Genomic DNA, 19,951 nt, shown 5'->3' on the forward strand with positions numbered 1-19,951 from the left:
TTCTATTCGTTTTTTTTTTTTAATATTTCCATGCTAAGGTTGGTTAGTTACTGTCAACTAATACTGAAACCACTCTGCTATGCGTCATGAGACCTCCAACGAGGAATAACGTTTGTAGAGTTACACCACTCTCAGTTGGGGACTCTCTCTCTCTCTCTTTGGGCACTGTACTTTAATTTAATGTTCATAATTAATTCAGCCTTCCTCCTATCTCTTTTTACCATGCCTTATTCCCCATTTTATTATTTGGGGGTCCCCACGAGACACTCAGAGGAATCAAAGCCAGATAAAGTCAGTCCTCTCATCTCACCTCCACACTCTTATGTCAACCTAGATTTAGTAAAAGTCGTCAGAAAACAGGCTTCCGGAGGCAGAGAAAGCCAACACCAACACCTCACGTTCTTAGCCCCCCTCCACAGTCACGTATTGCATCAGAATTCCTATTCTTAGTCGAAGGCATGCACAGTTGCGGCGTCGTAGAAGTCAAGGTGTTAGATGAACCATCGTATACCTTCTCTTTCTTAATATTTCTATAATCCTTCTTTAATCAATTTTGAAAATCCCAATATTTTATAGTCTTACTTATCCTATTACCAAAACTTACTATTTAAATCAAGAGTAATTGAAATATGTAAACCAGTATGCATAGAGATTTTTATAAGTTTTTTCTAAAATTTCATTGCACAGAGATTTTTATAAGTTTTTTTCTAAAATTTTACTGTATGTCTGGATGTTTGGTTTTATAAAAACAAACTCTTAGATCATCCGATTACGGTGTATGAAAATCAATGATTCAGAATTTTTGTAAATATTCAAACATACAAAATCATATATTTTTATTATCTAATAATTGATTTCAAGCAAATGAGCCATGCCGAATGCATCTGTAGGTTAGATTTGCAGAAAACCTATAAAAATTTAAGTTCCTACTAGTTTTACATATTTGGTAATTAAATACATATATATATATATATATATATATATATATATAGAGAGAGAGAGAGAGAGAGAGAGAGAGAGAGAGAGAGAATGCGTAGAGACGACAGGGTTTCATCACGCTGTCAAGATTCTCCCACTGTTTTCTCTCTCTAGAGGATGCCTCTCTTCCGACTCTGACACTAGCAGCACCACCTCTCTCTCTCTCTACTGAACCTGCATTAACCCCTCACTAACTTTTTCCCCCACTCCAAAATTCTCAATTTCACTCGAACCGGAGATTCTGGTGGCGGTCATGTTCTTCGAGCCCCGCAGAAGGACGGCACCTAGTGAAGAGGAAGAAAGAAGTGGAATAAGAAGAAGAACAGCGTTGTGGGCATTGTAGATAAGGTGAGTTTGTGCCTTGGAGAAGGGTTTTGGGGACTACCCATGTGATTTCAGGGGTTGAATTGCGCGGTCGGGGCATCAGAAGACCGGAATTTCGGGGCTTTCCGGCAATGGGTTGCGCGGTGTCGAAGGTCGACGACCTTCCCGTGGTGTCATTCTGCAGAGAGCGGACGCGCTTGATCGAAGAGGCCGTGCATCAGCGGTACCTCCTCTCCGCCGCGCACCTCAACTACATCCGATCCCTCCGTGAGGTCGGGGCCGCCCTCGAGGCCTTCCTCGACTCCGACCACGCCCCGGCCATGGCCTCGCCGGTGCTCACCCTCCCACCGCACCGGAAATCCGACCCCGTTCCTCTCCCCAAATCGAAGTCTCCGGCCGCCTCGCCTCCCAGGAGCGGCGGCTCGCACGCTCGGTCGGACTCCAACCACCATTTGCATTTCGATTCCGATGACGACTCCATCTCCGACGACCACCTCCATCTCCACGATGACGACAACGACCGTTTCCACGATGAGGACCACCACCATCTCCAGAGCGACTCCCCGCCACCCCCGGCCGTGTACCGTGACCCCTTGATGGATGGTTATGGTGGAATCCCTACACCATATTCAGTGATGAACCAGTACTTCATGCGTTCGATGCCGATGAAGTCGGTGGCCTACGAGGAGCGGCCGCAGTCGCCGGAGAAGGTCCAGTGGGGTCATTCCTACGCCAATTACTCGAGCAATTTGGGTTTTGCCGGTTTCTTTGGCGGCGGTGGTGACGCTTCCTCTTCGTCCCCACCAAAACCTCCTTCGGCCGGGTATGCAGCAGGAGCGTCCTCGTCTTCATATCCATATGAGCAGAACCGGTCGCTACCGCCTCCTCCCCCTCCACCGAGGAATTCGACATGGGATTTCCTGAACCCCTTTGATTCTTATGATGGATTCTACCCTCCCCCTATGTCGGGAACGTATAGTGATGGTGGGAGTCGGGATTCTCGGGAGGTTAGGGAAGAAGAGGGGATCCCTGATCTGGAAGACGAGAACCAACATGAGGCTGTGAAGGAAATTCATGGAGACCAGAAGTTTTCAGACGGTTTTGGGGGTCATCCTGGTTGGTACTACCAGAAGAATGTTCAATTCCAAGGCGAAGATTCGGTTTTGCGGGAGGAGGAGAAGGGTGGTGCTAGTCGGGAGGCAGTCTACCAGGGAAGATCTACCGCATCTGCAGAGTATGCAGAAGACGATGGAGGGGAGTTAGTAGACAGGACCGTGATTGAGAATGATGAGCCGGTGGAACGGAGCAATGCTGCGGAGTTCTCGGGACCTCATGATGCATTTGAAGCAGGGAAGCAGATAAAGATTCTGTTTGACAGGGCCTCGGATTCTGGCCATGAGGTGTCGGTGATTCTTGAGGTGGGGAAGCTGCCATATCGCCACAAAAATGCTGTGTACAAAGGTTAGTTTATCCTGCTCCCGCAAGACCAGCCCGTTCCTGAAAATTGGTGCTTTTGAAACGATGATTTTTTTTTCTGTTACCAAACCGTTTCTGTACTTTGGTTGTCTTATTTTCTTCTACATTGAGCTCTTTAAGTTTGGTGAGTCCTTGAGCAGCCCTTTGGTTGAATCTCTATATCCTTTTATACATCCCCTTTCAGTATCTTTGCCCATTGATCTCCATGGCAATGGACATTTAACTAAAAATGGGAGAACCATATCTGTCTCATTGATGTTTCATGTTTTGCAATTTTAGCTTAGATACTGCTGCTTTGCTTGTAGATGAGGTGAGACGTGCAACACTTACATTCTGGCAATCAGTAAAGACAGATGTTTTAAACTGGCTTTTTAATAAATTAAATTGCATGTGCTGTCAATGTTGATGGACCTGACATTTCTTGTGTTTTTTGAAACTTCCCTTCGTTGCACTCCCAGCGTCAGTGCGGATGTTTGGTGCAATTGCTCCTCCGTTGATCTTATCTTCACACCCATCCACATCTAAAATGAAAAATGCCCAGCTTCCATCTTCTGTGGAGGAGCCTTCACAAGGTCTTTTGGATTTTGAAGAAGTTACATGGTTGAGTTCACTTAAACTATCAACGACTTTGGAGAAGCTTTATATTTGGGAGAAGAAGCTATTTGAGGAAGTCAAGGTATGATATGCAATTTATATTGATCAAAGTAATTTTACTCAATCCCCAATTGGTATTTCCTCTATTCACATGGTTTGTATGGCTTGGAATGGGTTTATTTGTGTCTATGATAAATTTAGTTATCAAACTGTAAACTCAGAGAAAGGGCTTAATGCAGCTAACTGATTCTTATAATATTTTAGTTTATGTTTGCTTTGGATGACTCTAGAGGACTTTCATATTGATGATGTTTTTATTTTCTTTTGTAAATTTTGATTGACTTTTGCCTGATCTTGATATTTCCTTTGAAGATCTTCATCCCTGATATTGGTATGCCTTGTCATTATGATTTATCATGATATACTTTTTCTTGGTTAGTATGCCTTTTTAATGGGGAACGTATAATATGTAATATGGAGAGTAAAAGGTCCTTAAGAAACATTTAATTTGTTTGGTGGTTTTGGAGTTACTGATTCAACATGTGCAATAATTGTATTTGAAAAAGTTAAGTTTTTGAACAAATAAATGATGCTCGTGGTGTTATTTGGTCTCCAAATCAGGGATTCTTTTAGAGTTGGACTTAACTTTTATAAACTCTTTGGACAGCCAAATGATTCCTCACAGTATACAGTCTTGGAACTTACAGCTTTCTTACCTTTTCTTTTTCTAAACTTTTGGGAGTTCTCTCATTAATGTACTTAAAGAAAATTCAAAGAGTAGATACTGTTAAAATATATATGTATGTATATATATACTTTGGGAGAGGGTGATTGAGTCTAGGTTGAGGAAGATTGTCATGATATCGGAGAATCAATTTGGTTTTATGCCTGGAAGATCAACTATGGAAGCTATACATCTCCTTAGACAACTTATTGAAAGATATATAGAGAGGAATAAAGATTTGCATATGGTTTTTATTGATTTGGAGAAGGCATACAATAGAGTACCTAGGGACGTTCTCTGGTGGACAATGATGAAGAAAGATGTTTCTCTCAAGTACATTAGCATAATTAAAGATATGTATGAAGGAGTAGTAACCAATGTCCGCACTTGTGGAAGGGTGACAACCAATTTTCTGATAACGGTTGGGTTACATCAAGGATCTGCTTTAAGCCCTTTCCTATTTGCGATAGTGATGGATGAGCTTACGAGATCAATTCAAGAAAATGTACCGTGGTGTATGTTGTTTGCTGATGATATTGTTTTGATTGATGAGTCTAGAGCTGGGGTTAATGCTAAGTTAGAACTATGGAGACAGACATTGGAAGCTAGAGGTTTTAAGTTGAGTAAGAGTAAGACTGAATATATGGAATGTCGGTTTAGTAAGCAACGAAGTAGTGATGGGAGTGTAGTGAAGCTTGATGAGCAAGAAATACCGGTGAATGATTATTTCAAATATTTGGGATCCATCATTCAAAAGTATGGAGAAATTGATGGAGATGTAAATCATAGGATAAAGGTTGGGTGGATGAAATGAAAAAGTGCAACTGGAGTGCTGTGCGATCGTAGAATGCCACTGCGGTTAAAGGGAAAGTTTTATAGGACGACTATTAGGCCCGCTTTACTATATGGTACGGAATGTTGGGCTGCCAAGAGACATCATATTCAAAAAATGAGTGTAGCTGAGATGCTGATGCTTAGATGGATGCGTGGAAATACAATAAAAGATAAGATTCGGAACGAGGAGATACGTAAGAAGGTAGGCATTGCACCCATTGAAAATAAGATGAGAGAGAATCGTTTACGGTGGTTTGGACATATTAGGCGAAGGCCTAATGATGCTCCAGTTAGAAGGATGGAGAAATGGGAAAATATATTAGTTAAAAGAGGTCGGGGTAGGCCTAAGAAGACTTGGCTGGAGATGATAGGAAAGGATATGAATGCTTTGAACCTCACCGAGGACATGGCATTGGATAGAAATGATTGGAGGAGAAGGATTCATATGGAAGACCCAAAATGAATTTCTTTTTTGGTTCATATCGCCGACCCCAATTGTTTTGGGATGAAGGCGTAGTTGTTGTTTTTGTTTATGTATATATATACATATTCATATATAAAAATATGTATTGTAATAGTTTGCCTGATAGGGGCATTTTAGTCTTTTCACATGTAATTATAGTTGTTTTTTAAAAACAATTATATTTTTCTTTTTCTTATTTTTATTATTTTCTTTTTTGTTTTTCCATGCTATTGGGGGCCCCACTCCATAGAGTCGGTGGTGCCCCAACGGTCATAAATATGACCGTTGGGAGCTCCCCAACGTCTCTATGAAGGGAGCTCCCAATGGCCTTTATCATGGCTTGTTCTATATAAATAGGAGAGATGTTCCCCCTATATTTTCTATGCTTTTCAAGCATATTATTAATAACATCCTATTCTTTTACTTGTTGGTGTTGCCCTTTTTTGGCTCTTTATATTGTCCTATAATAGACTTTTGCTTATGCTCTTTTGTGCTTGTATTGCACCTTTGTAATTGTTTACTCTTGGACTTGTATGTGCTTTTGTAATTTGTTATTGTAATTCCGCATACTTCATTACATGGTACCAGAGTCATAGTACTCTTGGTCTCTTAAAAAATGATCATTGAAAGATCGTGATTCGGGGATCGTGGTGCTTGCGGTAACTGAAGTGAAGGAGCTCTTGCGTGTTCTTTCGTAATCTTTCTTCCCTCTTCTATTAAGCCAAAATGGAAAGTGAGCAAAAACTTGTTCTCTCTTTCAAATTGAATGGTATCAACTACATGATGTGGGCATCTGCTATGAAAAATAACTTCAAAGGCAAGAAGCTTTGGGGATATGTGATGGATTCTATTCTGGAACCTCAATTCAAACTCATTGAGTTGGAAGGAGGTCAATAAAATGCTTTAGAAGTAAATGCTCACATAAAGGCCATTGAAGACCATCAATCCAAGATAAAAGATTGGGAAAATAAACATGCAATTTTTTTTCATGGTTTATGAACACTATAGAACTCAAAATATGTGCCAACATTGCTAAGTTCCGCAAGACTAATGAGACATGAGTTTTTTATAAAAGGTATGTATACACAAAAAGACCTTGTAAGACAATTATTTCTACAAGAAAAAATATGTACCATCAAATAAGGGGATATGAGTGCCCATGATTACTTTAGTACTCTTGGTCCTTTATGGGATGAATTATCTCTTCTTGAACCCAAGTGGGTCGCTAGTGAAGATATTGAACTAAGAATGGAGCAAATAAAAAAAATATTTTTTTAAAATTCTTACATGAGCTTAGGCCCGAATATGAACAAATTAGATCTTATTTTCTTCATAGATCTAAGCCTTTTTTTTGGAAGACGTTGCCGAAATATGCCAAGAGACTCGTCTTGGTATGATAAAAGGAGGAGATCGAAGTGTTGACAGTGTCCAAACCCGACAATCATGTGAAAACTTGCAAGCCTCCACACTTTGGGAAACAAAATAACTATAATGGTGGCTACAAGAAGGCTATTTGTCATCATTGTCATGAACCGGGTCATATACGACCCAATTGTCCCAAGTTATATGATACCCCCAAGAACAAAGTGGCTTCCGTTGAAGAAACCACACCAAGGAAGAAAGAACCAATCAAAGGAAGAAATTCATTTTCACTTGCTCAATTATCGAAGACCCTTCAACTGTTACTCAAATCTCTATCTACATCAGGTGCCGCGATAGCCTCATCTTCTACTCGAGGTATGTTTTCTTGGATCTTTGATTCAAGGGCCTCCTTTCATATGACACCTCGTGGGAATTGTCTATTCGATTTATGCACTAACTTAAAAGCTTTCTATGTTTCAACTATCGCTGAAACATCTTTGCAAATTAAAAGTATTACAACTTTAAATTCTTCTCAAAGTTTTTTTGTGCCAAAAGTTAGGATTGTTTCTTAACTAAATTTAAACCTCCTTTTTGTTTCACAAATTTTTGATCAAGCATGTGAAATCTCTTTCTCATCTAAGGGTTGCTCTGTGCTGGATCTCCAGTCCAATAAGCAGATTGGGCAAGGCCATAGGAGGATAGATGTCTACTTCATGAATCATCTAAATCTTCCTTCAATTTTTTTTTATAATTATGTCTAAGGTAAGGATATTGAAACTTGACATAAAAGACTTAACCCAAACTACTCAAAGATGTATCTTCTTTCTTTTGGGAAAAAAAATTGTAATGAAAACGATTTAGTTTGCAAAGATTGTATCTTTGAAAAGATGAAATCCATTTTTTTTTCTAATAGAACTTTTGTATCTAAGATACCTTTTGGATTAGTGTATTGGGATGTTTGATGACCTTCTCCCATTATATCAAAACGAGGATATTCATATTATGTTACCTTTATTGATGATTTCACTAGATATGTATAAATCTATTTCTTTAACTTCAAATCCGATGTGTTTTCTTTCTTTAAGAAATTTTATATGATTGTCAAAAATCAATTTCAAAGCAACATTTCTATTCTTAGATCCGATTCTGGTGGTGAATACTTATCAAAAGAGTTTCAAAATTATCTAGAACAAAACGAAAATTGTCACCAAAAGTCATGCCCTAAAACTCTCCAACAAAATGGATTAGCCAAAAGAAAACATAGATATATTATAGAAACCACTAGGACACTACTTGTTTCTGAAGATATTCTAAAAAGTTTTTGGGCCGAGGCCGCTCTAACATCAACATACTTCATAAATAGAATGACCTCATCTTCCTTGCAAAATGCATCTCCTTATGATAAATTATTTAAAAGAACACCTGATTGCAAGCAGTTGTGAATTTTTGGTTGTAAGTGTTTTGTACTCTTACATAAAAGAGATAAATTGTCTCTGAAAGTCGTTAAATATATATTCATGGGTTATGGAGAAAACCAAAAAGGATATAATAAAATATATGTTTTTAAAGATGTAACCTCTTTAGAAAATGAAAATGGTTTTGAGAGAACCAAGAAAAATAATGCAGTAGATTATACTTTTCTATTTGATCTATTGTCATAAGAAGAGTTGACTTCTTGTGATGATTCTTTGAATGATATCGGTGACACAATACCTTGAATCATAATGAAAATAGTGATGATAATGTGCATTCAATTGATGAGAACGTGGAATCATCTATAAGAAATAATGATATTGTTAATAAACTCATACAAATATATACCCGGTGTGAGCAAAGGAATCCTATAAATGCTTTAGAAAAATATTCACAAAATTCGTTGTTAGAAGAAACCTTTCTTAGAAGATCCAAGTGGGTCTCTAACCCACCAAGTAGGTTTGTATCTTATGACACATTGACATCAAAATATAGGTCATGCCTAATAGCATTGCATTCCTATAATGAACCATCACATTATAATGAAGCAAAAAATCTTCTACAATGGGCTGAAGCAATGAATATAGAACTTAAAGCTCTTGAAAATGCTAAAACATGATAAATAACTTCATTACTCGCAGGGAAGAAATCTATATGATGTAGATGGGTTTTTAAGGTTAAAACCAATAGTGATAAGACTCTAGAATGATATAAAGCTAGGTTAGTGGCTAATGGGTACTCTCAAGAATATGAAATTGAGTATGAAGAAACATTTGCCCCAGTAGCTAGAATGAATAGTGTTAGGACACTCATAACCGTTGCATTTATTTAAAAATGACTCATATACCAATTAGATATGAAAAATACTTTTCTAAATGGTGAATTAAATGAGGAGGTTTATATGGATCCTCTATCGGGGTTTTGTATTGAAAAAGGTAAAATCGTTAAACTTAAAAAAAACTTTGTATTATCTAAAACAAGCTCTTAAAGCTTGGCATGATAAATTTAGTAATGTAATGACTCATTTAAGTTTTCATTCTTCCTATACTGACATTGCTTTTTTTTTATTAAAAATATAAGTTCTAAGGTTGTTATTCTTACTTTATGTAGATGATATGATTATCACTGCAAGTGACAAACAGAGAATTAGTGATATTAAAAATATTTTAAAAGAAAATTTTGATATGTTTGATTTAGGTTTTTAAAGATATTTTTTAAGTATTGAAGTTGCATACTCTTCCTGAGGGTACATTCTTTTTCAAATAAAACTTACTGCTGATATTTGTATTAAGTCTGACATTACATATGATAAGAAGATAGAAACCCCAGAAGTGATTAATGCTCTAAATTGAGGCTGGAAGATGAGACTCTACTTGAAGATCCTGCACCTTGCTGTCAACTCGTTAGGTCGCATAGCTCATGCAGTTCACTTGGTCAACCTGTTTCACCATGCTTTCACTACTATGCAAATGAGTGTTTGTTATCATCGCAAAATTTTACTTTTGCAAATCAAACTGACCTTTGAAAAAGTTTTTGAAAATAACTCGCCTCCGTTTTAAAATGCGGGAAAATTCCGTAGAATGGGACTCGCCTGTCGGTACGAGGTTCAATCGTTCCTGCCACCTTTAACAGGGGTAATTGAACCAAGGATCAATCTTATGCTCTACTCTATTCAACTTGTCTAAATCATATTCTAATTTCTAAATGCACATAGAATCAGGCATGTGCTATGAATTTTCAGAAAATGCACATTTTGAAAACATGATGTTTGCTTTGAATGATTGAAATATTTAGAATAAGTATCACATGGAAAATCGTGAATTGGGATTTGAAATATACTTCTGAGAGAAATAAAAATCGATTTTGAGAAATCCTTGACATTTGGTGAAAATCGACTCTGAGAGACTTGGTTTCTCTGAATTCAAACTTGGAAATTGAAATTCTAACTTAGAAAATTTGAATTTGGAACTTGGGAAATACTTGAAATATACTTTGAGATTTTCATATTCTGAGAAAATCGATTTCTCCATATGACTTAGCAAATTTTGAGAAAATGAACTTCTTTGAATTAAAATTTGAATTGGAATTGGCAAATGCATGAAATGAATGAATATGATTTTGAGGAATTGAGAAATACTTTTTGTATTTTGAGAAATGCAGTGCATTTTTGAAGTTAGCCTAAGAGTGTAGGCTGAATGTGGCTAATGTGAAGATCATAAATCTAAGTATCATTCGTATTCTGACTATGGCCATAAATACAAATTTTACCAAGTTTATAAACTTCATAGAAGCTAGTGCATGTGCCATTCGTGTAGACCATAGTGAATTTATAAAAATATGCATGAATCATCATCCATCACACATTAACATTATAAAAATAAACTATATGCAATGCAACCTAAGCTAAGCAGGAAATGTAAATTCTTATTCCAAAGTTTAATTACAAGTTACATCACTATTAAAATTTAAATACATGAAAAATAAAGTCTTCAATGTACCTGCAAAATTAGAAAACTTGTTAATGAAAATATGTTGGCTTTTCTAGATTTATCCTACAATATCAAGAAATTGTTGGATTTTGCTAGATATAAGCCTTTTTGCCATGATTCCCTTAAATCAAAATGATAAAATATGAAATAAAATTGAATAAATAAGGAAGATAAGATATGAAATTTCGAAATTGGGGTCCAAATGACCAAAATACCCCTAATAACAAGACTATGGCCTTGAAATTAGGGTTTTTAAAAAGATATTTTGATAAAATGCAAGTTTTGAAATTTGAATGGAATAAACTAAAACCAAATATCTATGACATGATTAAAAATATGAAATTAGGGTTAGGGATTTCGAAATTTAGGTCAAATGACCAAATTGCCCCTGATAGCAAGACTATGGCCTTGAAATCAGGGTTTTCTGAAATAGATTTTGGTAAAAACTTAGGTTTTATGCACTAAATGAAATCAAATGAGCATCAAATTAAACCTAAAGCATCCTAACATGATTATGAACATGATTAAACCCTAAAAATATATGCTTATGCACGAAAATCCAATAATATCACAAAAACTGTGATTTTAGCAGTGTTTTTGGATCTTTCAGGAACCCGGTTTTGCAATTTGCTTAATTCAGCCATCAAATGGATTCCAAAATCCATAAAAATTGGTACCTGCACTTGTTATAACCCTAATGTCGAATTGGAATTATAAAAATAATTTTTTGACATTAAATTAATCCGAAAATTGCATTAAACCCTAAAAATATGCTATTTTTGACCTAATTCACCAACCAGTCTCCGTCCAAGGCCTGAACCAGGGGTCAAATCTCCATGGAAATTTATGAAATTTTACAGAGACTAACTAGGAAGAAAAACAGAGATTTCCCAATTTACAGATCGGAAAAAGCATCTCCGGTTAGGGAGAAACCCTTCCGGCAATCTGAGCTAACATATTTCACTCTTAACAGGGATTAAAACGGCTATTCCAGATTGAAAATACAGACATAAATAACAATCCTAAACAAAAATCTCTGAAATTTTAGCGGTGAACAGTAGACAGAAAAATAACAATACTCACTTTTTACAGATCTAAAATCGGATCTGTGGTTTGGGATTTATGACTAACACAAGTCTGATTAGGGTTTTGGTAAACCCTAACTAGTTTTAAATTTAACAACAGATTCTCTGAAAAGGGAAAAATACTAAACAGTGGTAAAAAAATCCGAAAAATTCACAGAAGACAGATCTATTCAATGTGAATCCATAGCACTTTACAGATCTAAAATCGGATATAAGATGAGAGAAATATCATCACAGCAAGTTACCTTCTTGATTTTAACCACGATTTTAAAGCTTTAAAAACCCGATTTGATGTCTGATTTTTTTGACAGGGTTCCCGAGGTCCAAAACCTCTGATTTTTTTACAGTAACTCAATAACATATGCATGCATCACATATAAAAAAATCAGAAATAAACAATGAGTGCTTCAATCCGAAATAACATTATCTTTACTGTTCTAAACCTAAAACACACAGAAATTTAAGAAACTTGAAAAACCATGCATTAACTAATGTAAATAGATAAAATAAACCATAAAACAGTAAATAAAACTTATTTCTATGCTATAGAACGTAAAATAAACATAAATAAACCATGAAAATAAAATAAAAACAGGGAATCAATGGCTGAAATTTGATATTACCTTTAAAACATAGATTTAACCCATTAAAAAGGGTAAATCATATATTTTATTGGTTAATAATGCAAAGAATCATATTAAAATCACTTCTAATGGATTAAAATCTCTGTAAATCATCCAAAACAGGGTTAGATCACCTTCTTGGATTGTTCTTGCTGATTCTTGATGGTTCTTGAGGTTGAATCCATGGTTTAATCCATGAAGATGATGGTACCAATGACTAAATCATGTTTAAAACAATAAAAAACATTAAATAAAAACTAAAAATTAGAGAAAATAGTTACTTTGAGGTTGCTGCAATGGAGGAAGGGCTGGAGAGGAGAGAGAAGCTCCAAGAAGTTCCAAGAGGAGAGATGGAAAAATTGTCCCCCCCTATGGGGGCTTTTTATAGAAAATTTTTTAGGTTAAAAATTTTGGAATTTTGGAAAATTTGGACTCTTCTAAGGGGGGCGATTTTGGGGTGGAGTTACCTATCTACCCCTAGTCTAAATTATCCTAAATAATTCCTAATTAACCCCTAGCCTATCCTAGAAAACCCCCAAATGTAGTGCCACTTGGCATTTTCTCACATTGGGTTTTTAAAACTCCTTTAAAAACCTTTAAAAACACTAGTTTTAAAAACTAATTTTCAAAAAATGAGTTTTTCAAAATGGTTTTGACTCTTCCAAACCTCTAACACTAACCAAGACATCCACTAACCCTAGTCTAGCCCTGACTGACTCGAATATGGCGCCACCCCGAGTGGGCCCTACTTGAGTTTTTACAAAAAGATGATTTTAAAACTTGAAATTGAAGGAGTTTTCAAAAGCTTTTCAAAAGCAAACTTTGAAATTGAAATTTTTGAAATGGTATAGGATCCTAACTGAGTTAGAATTCCTCTGGATATGGTGCCAACTGAGTGGGCCCACATCGAGTTTTAGAAATTTTGAAATAAACACTGAAAATGGCTTTGAAAAAGGGTTAAAATCGACATTTGAAATTCAAGATCTTTGAAAATAGGGTCTCAAGCGAACTGGAACTCCGAGTTAGAGTCCTGAACTCTTAGGACTCTGAGATTTTAGATTTTAAAAGCCAAATGAAAGAATTTTCAAAAGATTTTATCAAGAAATGATGAAATAAGTCAGAAAACACAGTCAGGGTTAGACTCCTAACTCGACCGAACTCTAAAATAGAGTCATGAACTAACTGGACTCTGTAAAATGACCTGAATTTTGAAAACAAATGGAAATAAATGAAAATGGAAGTAAATCAGACTTCAAAACAGACTCCTGACTGGATTAGGACTCTGAGACAGAGTCCTGATCGGACTGAAACTTTCAAAAATTTGAGAAATTTGATTAATAAAGGAATTCAGAAGCGACACCACCTCAATGGGTCTCATCTGTGAATTGAAATCGATTAAAATTTGAATTTGAAATGAATCCAGATTGTTTCCTTGAGAAAATATTTCGAAATATAAAGTCCTGGGGTTGGAAAATGACAGAGTATTGAATAAAAACCCAAGTTTTGAAATTGATTTTGAAATAAAGCTTTAAAATTAAAATCTGGATTGAATGTTTTGAAATAGGAGTGCTGGATCTCGAAAATGAGATGTAATGACATGCAATGCTATGCTGAATACATGCAATGACATGCAATGATCTGTAATGACTTATGAAATGGACAAACACTGGAAGAGGGTGAAAATTTGGGGTGTTTACAGTGTTGTTTTGAGAATTGTTAGATACATCAAGAATACTGTAAAGGGTTTTCCTATCCTCATTCTCTTCATTAGATTTATATGCTTATACTGATGTTGATTGGAGTGAAAATCTCAATGATAGAGTCTTAACTACCGGTTTTTGTGTATTTTTAAGTGACTATGATTTCATGAAGATGCAAGAAGTAACAAAAAATATCATTATTCTCAATTGAAGCTGAATATCGTGCAATGACTACGATAACAATAGAGCTTGTGTGACTTAAAAGTATCCTCAATGATATGAGAGTAATCATCTGTGTTGTGACATTAAGAGTGCAATCTACATTGCGAGCAACCACACCTTCTATGAGCGAACCAAATATATTGAGATGGATTGTCACTATGTGTGTGATGAGTATCTGAAAGAACTATTACATTGCCGTATGTCACATCGAAGTACCAGCTAGCGGATTTATTCACCAAAGTTTTTTCTGCTCCTCGATTATGTTTTTCCTTAGCAAACTTTCGATCATTTCCCCGTAAGTTTAAGGGAGAGTGTTAAAAGATATATATATATATATATATATATATATATATATATATATATATATATATATTATAATAGTTTGCCCAATAAGGGCATTTTAGTCTTTTCACATGTAATTATAGCTGTTGATTAGAAACAATTATAATTTTCTTTTTCTTATTTTTATTATTTTTTTTTGTTTTTCCATGCCATTGGGGTCCCCACTTCATAGAGTCGTTGGGGCCCCAACGGTCATAAATATGACCGACGTCTCTATGAAGAGAGCTCCAAATGACCTCCCTCATGACTTGTTGTATATAAATAAGGGAGGTGGTCCCCCCTATATTTTCTATGCTTTTCAAGCATATTATTAATAACATCCTATTCTTTTACTTGTTGGTGTTGCCCTTTCTTGGCTCTTTGTATTGTCCCATAGTGGACTTTTGCTTATGCACTTTTGTGCTTGTATTGTGCCTTTGTAATTGTCTCTTGGACTTGTATGTGTTTTTGCACTTTGTTCTTGTAATATTCATACTTCATTACATTTACTTAGGGCACCCTATGTTTTTTTTCTAACACCTTGAGAATTTCTTTAGTGTACCCTTTTCAGAAAATAGAGCTTATTCTTCATTTTCTTCAAGTATCATGGATATATCATATATGTGATTTGTTAATATAGCATTTGTTTATATATTATTTTTAATTAAAACATGCCTTTTAAATCAACAACAATTTTGCATTCTTCGGTCTGGAGCAAGCATGAAGAAGTGGAACTTTATTTGGAAATGATGGCTGCTTCTGTCATGGTGGATGATAGTTGGAAGTGAATGCAAGAGACTTCAAGGACATTTTTAGCATAACATCAGTGTTGTGGTGGAAGATAAAGGATTCTTTATTGGTTTGTGCCAGAGAGGTGGAGTATGGAGTCTATAGTTGGATCAATGCCTAGAAAGCAGACCATCCTAACACTGTGGCTAATAAAAGTGTGCCTTCTCTAATTACTACTATAAAGGTGCTTAATAAAAAAGAAGGAATCAGCTTTGTCTAAGTGCTCTAATTGTACTAATAATAACATTAAAAGCACAAGACTTAGTTTTAGGTTGTGAAGTCGAAGCATATTGCTATTATAATGTAATGGAAAAGTCAACCAGACTTAGTTAATGGAAGTTTTGGAGAAGGATCCAAAGATTAGGGTACTTCTCTATTGTGCAGTACAAGGAGGCTTGAGTCCTACAGATTTGACAATTAGAATTTAAATATTTAGTAGGACATTAATGAAACAGACAAAGCAATGCCGCTTTCATACATTAACATGTAATGTAATTGAAGCAACGTCTGAAACTCTGAATCAATTAGGGACTTTAAAGACTTTGCCTAAATATTTGAACTAATTGAAGGGCTGGTGACTAGAAGCCTGTATCAGATACGCTATTATTTTCTCTGATATCTTTTCAAGGTTACATTTAGTTATTGAGGGCATGAGTTTGAATTGGTAAATGTGGTGGGATTCCAAGCTAAAGGAGGGTGTGAACAGCTGGAGGAATTGATTAGCTGGGGGTTTAATATAAAATTGCTCTGTTTTTACAGAACTTGAATGTATTATGCAAAATAATATGCGACAAATTGGAATGCTCATCCATTTTCAAAGTGCAATACTTTCTTGACACATTTTCTCTTTATTACAATATGGAATAAAAGGGAAAAGGACATCTTTTACTGTGTTTACTGACCTGGAGTTGACAATCTATGAACAGTTACTAGTTCTTTTCAAGTTCAAGTTGAAAGGGCATTGACTAGAGAGGCATGATGATGTGTCATCCTATCTTCTATCTGAATCCTGGTCGAACTGACACCGTCGTCTCTTTTTTCTTTACTCCACTTATGTTCCTAATAGTGCTTCGGGTGTGTCATAAGGGTGTGAATGTTTAGTGACTTCAGCTAATTTACTATGTTTATAACTTACATTACTAACTAAAATTTAGATCATGTCTTTTCTTTTCCTTTTCTCCTTATAATGGATAACATTGTCTGTATTATTCTTTTAATATTGTTGCAGGCTGAGGAAAAATTGCGGGTTGTCCATGATAGGAAGCAGAGACAGCTGATAAGAATGGGTGACAGGGGTTCAGAAGCCCATAAGGTTCAAGCTACTCGTACATTAATAAGAAATCTATCGAACAAAATAAAGATTGCAATTCATTTTGTGGAGTCTGTGTCTACTAAGATAAATAAACTAAGGGATGAAGAATTATGGCCCCAAATTACTGAACTAATACAGGGGTATGCAGTTTTCTCTGCCTTCATAATGTTTAGTCTTTGCTTGGCTTATCTTTTGTAGAATCTCTGTGATGTGAAGAATATGGTATTGATATGAAGAATATGCTATTGTTTATTGTGCTCCCTTGTTCCCTCTCTGTTGAGCAATTGTCCTCTGTTTTTCTCCATCTTTTCACTTTTGAATTCTTATTTTGATTTTCCACTTTCTTTTTGAACGAGTAGATGGAAGATCACAATTTTTTCTTTTTCATTAAAAAAAAAAATCTATTTAGTGTTAAGTGCATACATGCATACATTTGTGTGTGTGTGTGTGTGTGTGTGAGAGAGAGAGAGAGAGAGAGAGAGAGAGAGAGAGAGAGAGATCAAACGGGTGCATAATTTATTTGTGTGCATATGTAGACATATCTGCACGTGCTCACATGTATTTGTATAATAAAGTCTGTTAGGAGAAATATGTTTAAGTGCAATTTCATTTTCTATGGACTTGTTTCTAGGCACTCATCTGATGAGGGTTGACTTCTTGGAGTTTGTGCACACACTTGGACCAAAGTATTTTACTTGTTCTGCTGTTGTAAAGCGATTAGCTTCTCACTTTATGATATTGTGGAATATGAATGTTATATACAAATCTAATCTAGAGTGTGCTTGTAAATAAATATATCATTGATAAAATGGAATACTGCTTGTGTTAGATGAATACAGTCTCATTATGTCTTACTCTAGTGTGGAGTATACAAATTGACAAGTACAGATAAGTACCATATACACAAAGTTTAGGACATAGGTTTCATAGAATTCTTTGCATACAGTACATAGGTGTGTCCGATGTTTTGTCATATTCACATCCAATTGAACACAGAAAAATGATTGTCTTATTACACAGTCAAGTTGCAAAACAACTTCTTGCTAATTTCCCGTCTGCTCCTTTGACTTTTTGCATGTGGTAGATCCCCAGTGTTTTGCCTTGACCTTAGTATGATTTGAGATTTGGCATATCACCACTACAATTGTATAAGATAATCTATTATTTCTTAAATGACTGCTTAGCAAGTTTCCAGATTCACAGTGATTCTTTCTATTGCATTAGTCTTTTGGAAAAATGTGAGAAAGTATTTATTAAAATGTCAGAACAGTGATCTGTTTGTGCTTATGAGCATAGAAGCAACTTAAGGGGTACCTTGGATTTTAGGGGATATAGGCTCGCGTTCCCTTGCATGTTCTCAATTCCTCAAGGAAGCATACAAAATAAATACAAAATGAAGGCTGGAAGCACGCAAATGTGCACAAATGCATTGGTGGGCAAGGGGCTAGTATTCCCGAAGCCTGTAAAACACAGGCTCAAGAAGTAGTCTGATTTCTATTGTGTTGAGATTGTTCCCTTGTAACCCAATAGCTAAAATCTAGTTGAGTTTGCATCATAAAAATCTGGTGTATTAAAGGGAGAACCTGATCTGTCTTTCCTGGATGTGTATATCCTTTTTAGGAAATGATCTGAGTGCCATTATTTTAAATTTTAGATTGAGCTAGCATATTTTTTGCTGCCATGTTACAGTGAATTTGAGTATGATTGCTTCTTTTTCTCTGGATGCGTGATGAACATGTTTGTGTTATATATGAAATGAAATGGGGATCTTCGAAACACGAGCTTAGATTCACAGGGGCAAGTGTCAAGAATGACACTAAAGCATAACCCTTAAAAAGGGTATAACGGGAAACAAAATAAAAATAAAAATGTATTCTTTATTGATATGAAAAACCAATTGCTTAAGAAGCACTGGAATTAAAATACAAGAGGGGCTGCACCCCTTTATACACAGCTGAAAGAGGACTCAATAGAGCTGTTGGACAAAGTCCAACAACTCTCTATTTAGAGCTGTTGGGCTGTGTGATAGAGCTGTTGGACTGTGTCAGTCCAACAACTCTATTTCTAGTCAAGTCTGGACAGGACTTGACTAGCAACAGTCATTCTAGTTCAAACTGAACTAGATGACATACAACAACAACTACGCCTTCATCCCAAAACAATTGGGGTCGGCGATATGAACCAAAAAAGAAATTCATTTTGGGTCTTCCACATGAATCCTTTTCCTCCAATCATTTCTATCCAATGCCATGTCCTCGGTGAGGTTCAAAGCATTCATATCCTTTCCTATCATCTCCAGCCAAGTCTTCCTAGGCCTACCCCGACCTTTTTTAACTAATATATTTTCCCATTTCTCCATCCTTCTAACTGGAGCATCATTAGGCCTTCGCCGAATATGTCCAAACCACCGTAAACGATTCTCTCTCATCTTATTTTCAATGGGTGCAATGCCTACCTTCTTACGTATCTCCTTATTCCGAATCTTATCTTTTATTGTATTTCCACACATCCATCTAAGCATCCGCATCTCAGCTACACTCATTTTTTGAATATAATGTTTCTTGGCAGCTCAACATTCCGTACCATATAGTAAAGCGGGTCTAATAGTCGTCCTATAAAACTTTCCTTTCAACCGCAATGGCATTCTACGATCGCACAACACTCCAGTTGCACTTTTCCATTTCATCCACCCAACCTTTATCCTATGATTTACATCTCCAATTTCTCCATACTTTTGAATGATGGATCCCAAATATTTAAAATAATCATTCACCGGTATTTCTTGCTCACCAAGCTTCACTACACTCCCATCACTACTTCGTTGCTTACTAAACCGACATTTCATATATTCAGTCTTACTGTTACTCTTACTCAACTTAAAATCTCTAGCATCCAATGTATGTCTCCATAGTGTGAGAAATCAGATGTGGGAGTCACCTTACTATCGTAGCAAGAGATAGAGAGAGAGGTAAGAGGGAAGAGAGAAAAAAATGTTGGGCGTAATGTCTTCTCCCCTTTCCATTGATATTTATATGTTGTACGAGTGGTACAATACAGTACAATAGTACAATACAGTACAGTATGCTGTACAATACAATACAATAGTACAGTACAATACAATACAGTACAATAGTACAATACAGTACAGTAGTATAATACAGTACAGTATGCTGTACAATACA

At 35.9% G+C, this 19,951-nt stretch overlaps 1 protein-coding gene across 2 annotated transcripts in view; it reads left to right on the forward strand.

Annotated features, from left to right (window-relative positions):
* Positions 1–1,029: 1,029 nt before the first annotated feature.
* Positions 1,030–19,951, forward strand: part of LOC149836007 (uncharacterized) — a 40,340-nt gene continuing 21,418 nt past the window's right edge. For both annotated transcript variants that reach the window (XM_090010751.1, XM_090010749.1), the window contains exons 1-3: positions 1,030–2,763; positions 3,237–3,454; positions 16,686–16,909. In XM_090010751.1, the coding sequence (XP_089866877.1) occupies positions 1,434–2,763; positions 3,237–3,454; positions 16,686–16,909 (1,772 nt within the window). In that variant the 5' untranslated portion in view covers positions 1,030–1,433. The remainder of the gene's footprint in view (positions 2,764–3,236; positions 3,455–16,685; positions 16,910–19,951) is intronic.

The sequence above is a fragment of the Nuphar pumila genome, chromosome 6 (genome assembly GCF_984573655.1).
Source record: "Nuphar pumila chromosome 6, dmNupPumi1.hap1.1, whole genome shotgun sequence".
In the NCBI taxonomy this organism is placed as follows: domain Eukaryota; kingdom Viridiplantae; phylum Streptophyta; class Magnoliopsida; order Nymphaeales; family Nymphaeaceae; genus Nuphar; species Nuphar pumila.